This window comes from Capricornis sumatraensis, chromosome 14 (assembly GCF_032405125.1).
Source record: "Capricornis sumatraensis isolate serow.1 chromosome 14, serow.2, whole genome shotgun sequence".
NCBI lineage: Eukaryota > Metazoa > Chordata > Mammalia > Artiodactyla > Bovidae > Capricornis > Capricornis sumatraensis.
In genome coordinates this window covers 39,659,764-39,674,157 of record NC_091082.1, presented here as the reverse complement: position 1 = coordinate 39,674,157, position 14,394 = coordinate 39,659,764, and the positions used below count along the sequence as shown (strand labels likewise).

At 40.2% G+C, this 14,394-nt stretch overlaps 1 protein-coding gene across 1 annotated transcript in view; it reads left to right on the top strand.

Moving 5' to 3' along the window:
* EFCAB2 (EF-hand calcium binding domain 2) overlaps positions 1 to 13,772 on the top strand; it is a 117,507-nt gene extending 103,735 nt beyond the window's left edge. Inside the window, exons 4-7 of the mRNA XM_068986480.1 lie at positions 7,630 to 7,709; positions 8,295 to 8,337; positions 8,442 to 8,508; positions 13,590 to 13,772. Coding sequence (XP_068842581.1) covers positions 7,630 to 7,709; positions 8,295 to 8,337; positions 8,442 to 8,508; positions 13,590 to 13,705 — 306 coding nt within the window. The 3' untranslated portion in view covers positions 13,706 to 13,772. The remainder of the gene's footprint in view (positions 1 to 7,629; positions 7,710 to 8,294; positions 8,338 to 8,441; positions 8,509 to 13,589) is intronic.
* The last annotated feature ends 622 nt before the right edge of the window (positions 13,773 to 14,394 follow it).

The following is a 14,394-nucleotide window of genomic DNA, read 5'->3' as shown; positions in this document are numbered from 1 at the left end:
CTAGTCATGAAATAGACCAGTACTTCATGACTCCACTTACTTGAGGTATCTAAAGTAGTTGAACTCTTAGTCTGTTAAAGATATTTGAGAGTTTGAATTGCTTCATGAAATGTAAGAATAAGTAATACTTTAAACTAAAATGTTGTTATGAATGCGATTTTAGAACTGTCTCTGGACCTAATAAACCTCATGTGATATTGAATATTTATTATGCTAACCAAGTCTCAACCCAGGATAGAGCTTTTCCTCGAATCTCATTGCAACACAATTTTAAACAGTTACTTTTGATATAAATAGTAGATTACCTTGGGGGAACAATTGCTTCAACACTTACTGCCTCTGTCTACTAGGGGTGGTGAGGAACTGAAACTGAAGGGGGTGAAACAAATTAGTGTAAGTGGAGCCCCTTCCTCTCCTGCCCCTACTGCGGCCTGCGGGTAGATTGGGGGGATTCATAGCTTGACAGAAACCGACTCCTATTGCTTCAAATTATGGAAACTTCAAATTGAAAAAGGGACCTTTTTGATTACATGGCCTAGCCACCTGTTGATTCTTCGACTCTCTGATAGTCCACCCAAAAGACAAGTTAGTCTTTTTTGATACCTCTTATAATAAGAAAGGGACCTATAACCCCAAAGAAGTACTTACCCCAATTTTTACACAACAGCATCTGGGGTGTTTGAAGTAAATAATTTTTCTAAAGCAAGTAACTTTAGGAATTTTCATTTGTAAGACTAATTGGTAAATGCCAGTGAATTTTTGTGATCATTTTATTCTGTCCAAGGCAGAGAAGTATTTTCTAAATTGTATAGTGTTTTGGTTCTGAAACACAATTTATGTCAAAATTTGCATATGTGATATTCAAGTCTAACTTGAAATATCTCATTGTGTTTATATTTTTACTACAAATAGTTAAAAAATTCATATGTATGTCTTATTTGGTGACCTGGAACTAGATGAAATGTAGGTGCTTTATAAACCATCTAAACTACTGGTATTATCTTGCTTTTGTGAAGCGTGAAATAGTTCAGTTTATTGACGGATTGTATGTCCCTGGGGAGAAATGAATTGTCAGTGTGTTTTATTGTGCCTATTCAGAGAACTCAGTATTAAAATAAATAATGCTTTAATGAGAAAAGAGATGGCCTGATGACTTCACTGTGGGAATGGGAGAAAGAACTCTGGGCTGTGGTCCCATCACAGCACCTGACTGCCCTTGAGGACCACGAGGGGCGCTTTACCTGTCTGTGCTAGAAGGGCCTCAAGTGCAGAACAGGTGAAAACAATTGTGTTTTACCAAGGTAGAGGGAGAAAGAGTATTTGCCACATGCTTTGAAACTTAGATAAATATTGATTTAAAAGTAATCCCACAGTATTTACATATTTATTGAGATGGCTCCTTATTGGGCCGGAGGATGCAAAGAGGCTGTGGAATGGCTGGAGGCCCTGTGCTAGCCCGTGGAGGCGGGCCCCTTCGTGTGTCAGGGAAGCAGGGTATTTTCTTCAGATTGCCTCTGCCACCATAGTTCTTTGGAGGAGGAGAAGCCAGGTGTGTTGGAGCCTCAGTCTTCTTCCAGGTAGACACCTGCTAGCTATTAAGAGGAGCTCCTCCTATAAATGGTGCTTGAAGGCTAAGCTGGAGGTCATCCTACAAAGAGGTTTTATTTCCTCTGCATTCATAAATGCTCCCGAGCTTACTTTCTAATTATTACCTCCTTTCTAGCACATTAGCCTTTCTCTTAGATGAAACAGACCAGATTAGAACTTACTTTGCCTCATTCACGTGCACAATAACAAGATATATTTGTTTCGTTTTTGTCTTTTGAAGAGGAGGAAGATGTGACAGATGGCTGGCTGTTACTCTCCTCTCCTTTCAGCCCAGGAAGCAAGTAGGGGAACAGCAGGGTGGAGACATCACGGCTACTGATCTGCAAACCCTCTCCTCTAGGCCAGGGTTCAGGGGCGAGGGACAGGCATTAGACATGCCTAGCAGCTTAATACATTCGTGCCACATTCCACATGGCATTTCACAGAGAGAAGTCAGGATCAGACTTCTGTAAAAAGCAGTTCCCTATGGTGGGTCAAGGAGGCTGTGTCTAAAATTTTACCACCAGAGATCGATTCTCTTAGGAGGAGGTGTCATTGCAGAATATAGAACCAGAAGTGTGTACACTACTGATTAAAATAATAATCATAATAATTCAAGGTTTACAAAGCACCTTTATGTCATATTTCTCACAACATTTGTGTGCAAGTGTATGAAGTTTGGTAGAACTGCTGTAACAAAGTACCGCAGACAGTGTCTTAAACAACAGAAATTTATTGTCTCACAGTTCTGGAAGCTAGAAGGACAGACTTAGGCAGAGTTGGTTCCTTCTGTTGGCTAGGAGAGAAGAATCTGTTTTAGGCCTGCCTTCTTGGCTTGTAGAGCTTGTCTTCATGTTCACATGACATTCTCCCTGTGTGCCTTTCTCTGTCCAGATTTCTTCTTTCTATTAGGACATCAGTTATATTGGAGTAGGGCCCACCCTAATGACCTCATTTTAACTTGATTACCTCACTGAGGGTAAACTTGATTACCCTGTCTCCAAAGAATTCACATTCTGAGGTGTACCAGAGATCAGGACTCCAACATATGAACTTAGGGAAGATATAACTCAACCCATAACTATCTATATATGTTTACATACAATATATGATAAATTGTGGTTCAATATTTTATATATTTCTATGAAATTTTAAAGGCATTTAAATAATCATTGAGCCATTATTGCATAACATTTATAGAAACTAGTGTTTTCGTCCTGTCTTACTCATGGCCTCATAAAGTCAACTAGTTTGTCCTGCACCAGAAGTAATAGAAGCGCTTATTATCCTCCCCTCTATCCAACCATTTCCAGATTGTCAGGCAGGTTGTTCTATCCTGCTTTTCTTGCTTCTCTTCTATGATAGAGAAATGTACCATATTTTTTAAATGCCTTTTAAAAAAACAGTGGAATCAAAATAAAACATGGAGTTCAGTAAATAATAATAGGTCAGTATTGGTTCAATGGATGTTACAATGAACCAAGTGTCAGTTCAGTTCAGTTCAGTCGCTCAGTCATGTCCAACTCTTTGCGACTCCATGAATTGCAGCACGCCAGGCCTCCCTGTCCATCACCAACTCCCAGAGTTCACTCAGACTCATGTCCATCGAGTCGGTGATGCCATCCAGCCACCTCATCCTCTGTCGTCCCCTTCTCTTCCTGCCCCCAATCCCTCCCAGCATCAGAGTCTTTTCCAATGAGTGAACTCTTCGCATGAGGTGGCCAAAGTACTGGAGTTTCAGCCTTAGCATCATTTCTTCCAAATTTAGAATGGACTGGTTGGATCTCCTTGCAGTCCAGGGGACTCTCAAGAGTCCTCTAACCCCACAGTTCAAAAGCATCAATTCTTCGGCACTCAGCTTTCTTCACAGTCCAACTCTCACATCCATACATGACCACAGGAAAAACCATCGCCTTGACTAGATGGACCTTTGTTAGCAAAGTAATGTCTCTGCTTTTGAATATGCTGTCTAGGTTGGTCATAACTTTTCTTCCAAGAACCAAGTATAGTTGTACCATAATAATGCAAGGGTAAACAGTAGAGGAAACTGGGAGGTATATGAGAACTCTCTGCTATCTGTAAATCTAAATCTATTCTAAAATATGTATATATAATAAAAGCTTTTAATAATATAAGGTAGTGTCTAGTATATGTTATACAGTTCATTAATACTGTATTTAGAAATATTATATAATTGTACTATTTTTATGCCATTGCTTATATATCTCTTAATACAAAAAGAGCAGATTAGATGTGGCCTCTAGAGGACAGTGTTGAGTCACAGAAAGATTTTCACACTGTCCAAGTTGAAGATGGACTTACATATTTTTCTTCTAACTTTTTTAACCCCAAGGCCTTTATTTGTTCATTATCTCTCTTTAAAAAAATCAAGGAAAATATATGCCTCATCTGCTATCCTGATTCACTGGAGTTTTGCTTTAACTTATTATTTTTGTGAAGTTTTAGGCCTATACAGATCCATCAGGCCATTTGGCTGTACACAGAATAGCGTTTCACCTGTGTTCAGAGCACCAAGGGCTTCTGGAAGTTGTCCAGGAGCATGACCATGGTGGGGTAGGCATTATGAGGGACATAGGATGTGTCTGTGACTTCTCACATGATGGAGAGCGTGCTGTAGAGTTGAAATCCCTTTGGAAAAACTATGAACCGTTTGTGGATTGATGAGGGTGCTCATAACATAGGATTTTTGCTCTTGCATGGTCAAGACTGTTGGCTCTGCAGTTTGTTGAGGGTACAGGGAAAGGGAAACAAACTATAGCTCCAGCTTCTGGAACAGATTTCTGGATTAATCAGAATAGAAACACAACCTTTTAATTTAAAAATGATCCCTCTGGAGGCAGTCTCATTAGATTGGCATTTTAGTTTTAAGCAGTTTGTGGGGCTGGGAGTTAGAGTGCTACTTAAGCACGTCTGAACCACAGCCACAAATCACAGCCACATGAACACTGATTTGCAAATTGCTTGCCTTGGATCTAGAGGCAGCTGAAAACAATTGCTTATGTATCGATGGCCTCAGAAATTCTGAAACACATCATCCTGTCATTAGATGGATGACATTTCTTACTGATAGTGGAGTTCAAGGGCTTGCCTCATACTAGGTGAGAATCTAGTATAAACATTAAAAAATAGTTGTCATTTGATGACAGTGTGTTCCACTTAGCAGCACCTATAGATTTCTTATCTTTTGCTCAAAGAATAAATCTTTTAAAATCGCCACTGTTGAATCAGAATGTGTGAGCTTTTTAATAGGATTTTTGAAAGGGAGTGGAACATTTACAACTTCTCATAAATAGCCTGACATGAAATTTAAAATGAATAGAGTACTGTTCAGCCACACAATCAAGGCTGAACCTTTTGAGCTTGAGTCTTCCTCATTCTCATCTAATAGTTCTGGGTACCAAAATTGTTAGGTGTTGTCTTAGTTAGCAGTGGTGTAACAGTGTTCCATATTTAATGAATAGTACAGTCCTTGAGATTCATTGGTTCCCTAATCTGGTCTCTTAGCCAGTGTTCCTTATGTCAGGGGAAGCATTAGTCCATCTCATTTGTGCAAGTCAGAATCCTGGGAGTTGTCCTTGGCCCTCTTTTTTCCCTCATCCTTGCCTGTAATAGATGCAGTACCAGGTTTTCTTGGTCTTGAAAACACCTACTTCTCTCTCCGTGGCCACCGCTCTCTAATCCAAGCCCTTGGCATATCTTCTTAAACTACTGCAGAAGCTGCCTTACCCACAACCAGTGTGATTTTTAGACACACATCTATGAGACCTTCAGTGATTTAGGGTAATGGTGTCTTGGGATAACAACCAAAGTCATGTACGTGGATGGTAATACGTTGCATGGTCTAGTCCCCACTTCTCTCTCCAGCCTCATCTGAAAACATTCTCCGTCCATATGCTTCAGCCTCCTGGGCTCCGGTGCATCCCACAGGGTCTTAGTGCCTATAATTTCATCTACCTGGGGGTGTCTTTCCCTGCTGTTTTTGATTCCCTTTTACTCATCCTTTATAATAGTCAACTCAAGTGTGATTTCTGTATGAATGCATTTCCTGATAATTTGGCCAAGAAAAGTTTTCTTTTTTCTGTACTCTAATAGACCTTTGCTCCTTTACTTCATTGTTTCTTACATAAACTTATAATTAGACACTCAGCTTTGTTGGTTTTTTGATGGATTTATGCCTCCACTTTCAGAATATGAACCCTGTGAGTGGGGACCACATCCAAGTATCAGTCAGTCAGTCAGTCAGTCAGTTCAGTGGCTCAGTCGTGTCCGACTCTTTGCGACCCCATGAATCACAGCACGCCACGCCTCCCTGTCCATCACCAACTCCCAGAGTTCACTCAGACTCATGTCCATTGAGTCGGTGATGCCATCCAGCCATCTCATCCTCTGTCGTCCCCTTCTCCTCCTGCCCCCAATCCCTCCCAGTATCGGGGTCTTTTCCAGTGAGTCAACTCTTTGCATGAGGTGTCCAAAGTACTGGAGTTTCAGCTTTAGCATCAGTCCTTCCAATGAACAGGACTGATCTCCTTTAGAATGGACTGGTTGGACCTCCTTGCAGTCCAAGGGACTCTCAAAAGTCTTCTCCAACATCACAGTTCAAAAGCATCAATTCTTCGGCACTCAGCTTTCTTCACAGTCCAACTCTCACATCCATACATGACCACAGGAAAAACCATCGCCTTGACTAGACGGACCATTGTTGGCAAAGTAATGTCTCTGCTTTTCAATATGCTGTCTAGGTTGGTCATAACTTTTCTTCCAAGGAGTAAGTGTCTTTTAATTTCCTGGCTGCAATCACCATCTGCAGTGATTTTGCAGCCCAAAAAATAAAGTCTGACACTGTTTCTACTGTTTCCCCATCTATTTCCCATGAAGTGATGGGACCAGATGCCATGATCTTCATTTTCTGATTGTTGAGCTTTAAGCCAACTTTTTCACTCTCCACTTTCACTTTCATCAAGAGGCTTTTTAGTTCTGCTTCGCTTTCTGCCATAAGGGTGGTGTCATCTGCATATCTGAGGTGATTGATATTTCTCCCGGCAATCTTGATTCCAGCTTGTGTTTCTTCCAGTCCAGCGTTTCTCATGATGTACTCTGCATAGAAGTTAAAGAAGCAGGGTGACAATATACAGCCTTGACACACTCCTTTTCCTATTTGGAACTAATCTGTTGTTCCATGTCCAGTTCTAACTGTTACTTCCTGACCTGCATATAGGTTTCTCAAGAGGCAAGTGGTCTGGTATTCCCATCTCTTTCAGAATTTCCCACAGTTTATTGTGGTCCACACAGTCAAAGGCTTTGGCATAGTCAATAAAACAGAAATAGATGTTTTTCTGGAACTCTCTTGCTTTTTCCATGATCCAGCAGATGTTGGCAATTTGATCTCTGGTTCCTCTGCCTTTTCTAAAACCAGCTTGAACATCTGGAAGTTCACGGTTCACATATTGCTGAAGCCTGGCTTCGAGAATTTTGAGCATTACTTTACTAGCATGTGAGAAGAGTGCAATTGTGTGGTAGTTTGAGCTTTCTTTGGCATTGCCTTTCTTAGGGATTGGAATGAAAACTGACCTTTTCCAGTCCTGTGGCCACTGCTGAGTTTTCCAAATTTGCTGGCCTATTGAGTACAGCACTTTCGCAGCATCATCTTCCAGGATTTGAAATAGCTCCACTGGAATTCCATCACCTCCACTAGCTTTGTTCATAGTGATGCTTTCTAAGGCCCACTTGACTTCACATTCCAGGATGTCTGGCGCTAGGTGAGTGATCACATCATCGTGATTATCTGGGTCGTGAAGCTCTGTTTTGTACAGTTCTGTGTATTCTTGCCACCTCTTCTTAATATCTTCTGCTTCTGTTAGGTCCATTCCATTTCTGTCCTTTATTGAGCCCATCTTTGCATGAAATGTTCCCCATTATCAAATCCCCAGTGCTTGGCACAGTGCTTGGCACAGTGCTTGGAAAAAGTAGCTGGTCATTACATTTGCTGAATGAATAAGAGGCTGTTTTTTACTGATTGTCCAGGTGGAGGAAGAAGAACCCACTGGATACATTCGATTTGAAAAATTTCTACCAGTGATGACTGAAGTCCTACTGGAAAGAAGGTAAGAAAGTAAATACAATTGTTAAGGTAATGATTAGAATTGCATTAATTTCAAAACACTTGGCCTTTTCACTTTGTATGTTATACTCAGCCAACGTTTATCACAGAATAGCTTCCTCCTAGTTTTTCTCTACACTTCTGAATGGCCAGTTGGTATGTTCTCAGAAATATCCACCACTTCGGTATTAATCTAATAATCAAAGTGTAATTAAAGGGCAAAGAAGCTGCAAAAAGCATAAATCAACAACATTCTTATTAGCTTCTGTTTGAATTATCAATGATAAATAAGAATTAACCCTAATTATTTTTCTAAAGAAAGTGTAGCATTAGCTTACCATGGTTTGTTAACTGTAGGAATTTTGTTCCCATAATGATGAAAAAAGCTAACATAACATTTAACTAAGTATTCCTTGTGGGTATGGAGTACTTTCAACTTTATTATCTAGAAATCCAAAAATATTTCAGTGAGGGATGAATTATTATCCTAGTATGCTAGCAGCTTTATTTATTTTTTTAAATGCAATCATTTGTTATTTGGAGATTGAGCTAAATACTGTGGTGTTTACTCCTTTTATTGCATAATTAGATATAGACCAATTCCAGAAGATATCCTTCTTCGAGCTTTTGAGGTATGTAAGCCACAAATTTTACATACATTTATATTTATGTGAAAAAAATCATCATGTGGAATTTTCATAAAAAAATAGAATACCTATCTTTTCCTTCCCCCTAGGTATTAGATCCAGCTAAACGTGGATTTCTTTCTAAGGACGAACTGATAAAGTACATGACTGAAGAAGGTGAGAGTGATTCATTACTTATAAATGAAAGTCGCTCTGTTGTGTCTCACTCTTTGCGACCCCATGGACTGTAGCCCACCAGGCTTCTCTGTCCTTGGAATTCTCCCGGCAAGAGCACTGGAGTGGGTTGGCATTCCCTTCTCCAGGGGATCTTCCCCACCTAAGGCAGATTCTTACTGTGTGAGCCACTAGGGAAGTCTTGTTACTTGTTAACAATGACTTATTTAAGTGATTAATAATTTTAAAACAATTATGCAAAAGTTCTAGAGGATACTTTGATCATTCCAGTTAAAAGAAGTTACTTAGTATTCGTATCATTTTGGTCTTGGAGTTTTGTGGTGGATAAGAGGACAAAGGGTAAGTTAAGAGGGGATGGATTATTGCCTTATAGGATTTTGTAAAGTATAATGATACTTCTATAAATTGAAGTCATTTCATTCACTTAGAGTATTTCCAGAATAAAACATGGAAAACATGAAAACAGGAAAACATGAACTATTAATCATTCTTGTTACTAGATTGAAGATTTCAACTGGAGTCTGTAAAAATTCCCTTTTTTTTTTAAGAAAAAAAAAAAAAGGTTTGTTCATGTTTCTTTTTTGGCTGTGGTGGGTCTTCACTGCTGTGTCCAGGCTGTCTGCAGTCGCAGTAGGTGAGTAGGGTCTGCGTCTCTAGCTGCGGTGCACAGGCTTCTCACTGCAGTGGCTTCTCTCGTTGCAGAGCATGGGCTCTAAGGAGCTGCAGCATGTGGGCTCAGCAGCTGTGGCACAGGCGCTTACCACATGCTCTGCAGCACGTGGAATCTTCCTGGACCAGGGATCGAACTGGTGTCCCTTGTATTACAAGGCAGATTCTTAACCAGTGGACCACCAGGGAAGCCCCAAAATTCCTTTTTAAAAGAACTTTTCAGTTGGTAAAGTTAGGGGCAGTACAGCCTCAAATGTATATATGAATTCCATTAAATTTTTCATTTTTATGCTAATAACAGTGAATATATTTGCTTTGCACTTAAACTGTACACACACACACACACACACACACACACTCACACTTATACATAATACCTGCACACCTCTGTAAGGCCAACATATTTTCTTTAGGAATTCTCTCTACTTAGTCTGATGTGTAAACTTGTTTTCCCTGAGTAGCCTAATGGACATGCTCTTGAAACCATTCTCATGGTTTCATATGTATATGGTTTCATATATATGGTTTCATGGTCTCACCTGCCCTCTTCCCATATAAAGTTAGAACTCTTTTCTCTGTCTGGTTCACTAGTTCACAGATGAGTCCTGAGTAATTCAGAGTTGCTAGTCAGTTGAGACAATCAGAAGTGCATGAGATTTTAAGTACAGAAGACTAAGACTGTGTCTCCATGTGCCACTGGTTTGACCATTTTGACTTGATCCACCATTAGGTGAGAATACAGAGGGTGAGAGTGAATGTGACATGATTGTTAAAGCTGCCAGCCAAGAACTTATGACCCTCTTAAAATTATCTTAGGGATGAACTTTGATGGAAATGTGATGTTTCAAAGCACCAGCTTAGGGATTAAGCTAAGGGAAATAAATACTAGGTTATATCAGGCAATATGAATTTAGTCAAAAGGGCCAAATCATTAGTAGGATGTGCCTACTGTGTGTAGGTAAGGGATACAAGAGCATTGAGAGGTAATAATACTAAAATCTGCTCCCTTTCTCAAGGAGATTATAGTCTTACAGAAGGGAATAAAACAATTCAAAATGTAAGATAGTAGAAAAAAGTGAGTATCAGAAGATCAGTGTGGTCTGGACCAGCCTGGAAAGCTTGTTCTGGGAAGGCTTTAAGAGAAAATAGGTTTCTAAAGATAGTAGAATAATATGGGTGAGTTATCAGGAGAAGGGCTAAAATATTATGCATTATAGCACTCCCTTACATCATACGTCTCAGCAAGTACTCGTTAAATTAATGAGTGAGTGAGGTAGAATGGTTGAAGGAGCTGATGAGAGGAAGACATCCATTGATAGCTGATGAGAGGAAGACATCGATTGATAAAAAGCATGAACAAAGACGGGGAAGTAGGAATGAGCATGATATTTTTGGAGACAGAAAACTCAGAGGGTCTTGTTGGCGAACAGTAGGAAATGAATCTAGATGGATTAACCAGGACTAGATTGTGGAGGCTGAGGCTCAGGAGACTTTATCCTGTGGGCAGTGGAGAAGCACTGTAGGGTTTTGAGCAGGTGAGCTGCGCAGTGCAAGAGGGATTGTGGAAAGGTTGACCTGGGGCTGGTGGGCTTGTGAGAAGAGCAAGAAAGAGGTTAGACTGGGGAGACCAGTTAGGAGGCTGGTTCAGCATTTTGAAGGTGTCCCAATAAGGGCTATATCTAGCAGTGGCAATGGGAATGGAAAGAAGGGTTTGATACAATAGTACTGTCTGCAGCAAGATCCACAGGTTATGTATGATGAGCAACTGAGAGCAGGGCGCAAAGAGGGGAGCTGAGTCAAAATAACAAGGCTTTGGCCTGGGTAGTGGGTATTAGGGTAATGGTACTCACTGAAATAGAGGAATCAGACCGCGGTGCATCCAGAGACAGTGCAGCTGTTCACAATATCCACAGAATATTAATCAGTTTGAGAATATGCATTCTAAATGCCCAGGATGTTATATGATGAACATAATAAGTCACACTGAATCAAGCTCCTACAGGATAGAAGTCCACATGTGTCTAGGTATGTATATGGTGTCAAGTAGTATTTATTAGCAGGAAAGATCTCAAAAGAACTTTTTTGAACTAACACATATTGCTGCCTGTGTGCCAGGCAACGTTCTAAGTGCTCTTCAAATAAGAACAATTTTAATACTCATAACAAACCTATGAACTGTGGTGTTGGAGAAGACTCTTGAGAGTCCCTTGGACTGCAGGGAGATCAAACCAGTTAATCCAAAAGAAAATCAATCCTGAACATCATTGAAAGAACTGATGATGAAGCTGAAGCTCCAATACTCTGGCCACCTGATGCAAAGAGCTGACTCATTAGAAAAGACCTAATTCTGGGAAAGATTGAAGGCAGGAGGAGAAGGGGACAACAGAGGATGAGATGATGATGGCATCACTGACTCGATGGACATGAGTTTGAGCAAGCTCTGGGAGATGGTGAAGGACAGGGAAGCCCGGCATGCTGCAGCCTATGGGGTCACAAAGAGTCGGACATGACTGAGTGACGGAACCACAACAGCAAACCCATGGGATAGTATTTTACAGATAGGAAAGCAGACACAGAGAAGTCGGGGACTTGCCCGGGATCTTAAAGCTAACAAAACAGTTGAGCATTTGGACCCAGGCAGTCTGGCCCCCAAGCTGTGCTTTTAACGATTAAGCTATTTTCCTCCCATCCCTAATCAAATACTACTTGTTTCTTTCCTTGCTTGAGGAAGCAGTGACTACCTTCTGAATTTCGCTGTGAACACGGCCTCGTTCCAAGTGACCGAGTGCGGTTCCTGGACCTCGACTTGTTCTGAGGGCGTGCAGATCCAGCTCCTCCAGGCACTGGCTGGGGCTGCCTGCCTCTTCTCCTCATGTGCTGGTGTCCTGAGCTCTAAGCGGGGATTCACAGTTCTTACCTCTCAGGAGGTGGTTCGGAGATTAACTTAATATCTGTGAAGCACTTAGATCAGTGCTTGGCAAACAGTGGGTCTTGATAAATATTTGTTGTCTCTGTTCTCATAAGGACTCCCATATCCATCAAAGTTCATTGGCAGTGGACTTAGTGTTTACCAATTAGGTTATAAGAAAGATTCAGAATTTGTCTTTTTTAGACATTTTAGGCATTCTTTCTTTCCTTAGGATGTAAACATGATTTCAAAAAAACACGAGCATGTTCCATTGTTTGGTAATACTATCATCATCATCATCAAAACCCCCACTTGAATAATTTCTGTATTAGTAACTGAATTCCACCTTAGAAGGCATCATAGTTTGTAGTAGCAGGTGACTTAAGTGCATAAGGTAGGTAACTCTCAGGCCTTGGTAATTTATCTACTTGGATTAATGCTCTTTAGGAATAAGGTGACAATTTGGATGTTTCTGTATTTTGGCTTAATATCAGAACAAAATTCTGTCTTAAATAGATGACGGCCTTTCCAATGTTCTTCCTAAATTTGCTTTTCATCTTGGTGAAACCAGTATCCAAGATGGCCTTCAGTTGTTATCTGAACCCAACTAAAGCTCACAGATCTTCTGTCCAACTTTTGGTTTCATTTGACAGCAACACTGGGCCAAACTATAGCAAAGAGGACTGGTTTGAAATGACTGGTGAACGGCATGTGTGGTCACTGGGTGCAGCTGAGACACTAAATTGATCTACCCTCATTAGAGGATATTCATAGACATTCTTACACTTTGGACTTCCCTGGTGGCTCAGACAGTAAAGCGTCTGCCTACAATGTAGGAGACCCGGGTTCAGTCCCTGTGTCAGGAAGATCGCCTGCAGAAGGAAATGGCAACCCACTCCAGTTTTCTTGCCTGGAAAATCTCATGGACGGAGAAGCCTGGTGGGCTACAGTCCATGGGGTCGCAAAGAGTTGGACACGACTGAGCGACTTCACTTCCACTTTTACTTACAGTTTTAAACCATGTTATCTGTTGTTCAGCCTTTCTGCGTAGCAACCGTTTAATCCTTTCTTCATATGCTTACTAAATATAATGATTAGACTTCCTATAAAACTGTGATTTCAGGTTAATCCTTTTAATTGCCTTTTTGGCAATTTTAGTGATTTTAATTTAAATAAATAGAAAACCTTATTTATTTATGTTTTCATGTCCTCCTGCTGTTTTGGCTGAAATGATTGATGCTAAAGGTTGCTTGAACTATGCTATCTGCAAGGTAAAATAACTCCAAGATTTGCCAGGAGCACGAGAGCATACTCTTTGAACCTCTGATTGTCAGGATGTGCTGGCTTTATGGCCCCAGGGAGAGTAACCGGCAACACAACGTGGGATGGTGGGGCTCCATGGCAATTTAGTGGATTAGTGGAAAGAGAAAGAAAAAAATAAATTAGATGATTGTGAACGATGAGTGTCCTTTCTTGTTCCTCCCAGGTGAGCCTTTTTCTCAGGAGGAAATGGAAGAAATGTTGTCTGCTGCAATTGATCCAGAATCGAATTCAATTCTTTATAAGGACTACATAACAATGATGGTGATAGATGAGAATTAAACTCTCTAAAGACTTCATTTCTAATTGAAAGTATAATTTTAAAGACTGCTTGTCCCTGTTAATTTCACATTTTATCTTATAACTCCTACATATTGCTAATTAATGCCTTGTGACAACTATTTCAAGATATTTTGTTCTTTAAAGGTGATCATACAATTTAAAATACAGATCTATTTAGCATGTCTAGCCTAATGGAATGACACATTACATTGCTAATTAAACACATTGCTTTTAAGCTATTCATAAAATATTTAACATTATCCATGGGTTATTGTTAATGTTCTACAATAAAACCCAGGTTGCTTTCAAGTTAATTAAGCTGACAAAAGTGAGGACTGATTAGAAAGACCTAAGGTTTAGCATATGAAGATCTTGGAATGAGGCAGGATGACCACAAATTGAAAATGAGTAGTAATGTGATGACAGCTTCTTTTTAAAACAACAAACCCTTCGTCAGTCAGAGTGGGGAAGGAGGCTCATTGAAATGGATATTAATAATTAATTTCTTGTGGGTGCCAATTTCAAATCTCTTCTGAGATGATAGTCACTTAGTGTATGTAGAAATTTAAATTGGCTGATCTAGCATGTTGCCTACCATTTATGGCATAGCTAAAGGAGTTGAGATGGCTGACCCTTGAGAAAAGAAGACTGATTGGAAACTGATAATGTGTGGAAGTGGCAGTTCTCTT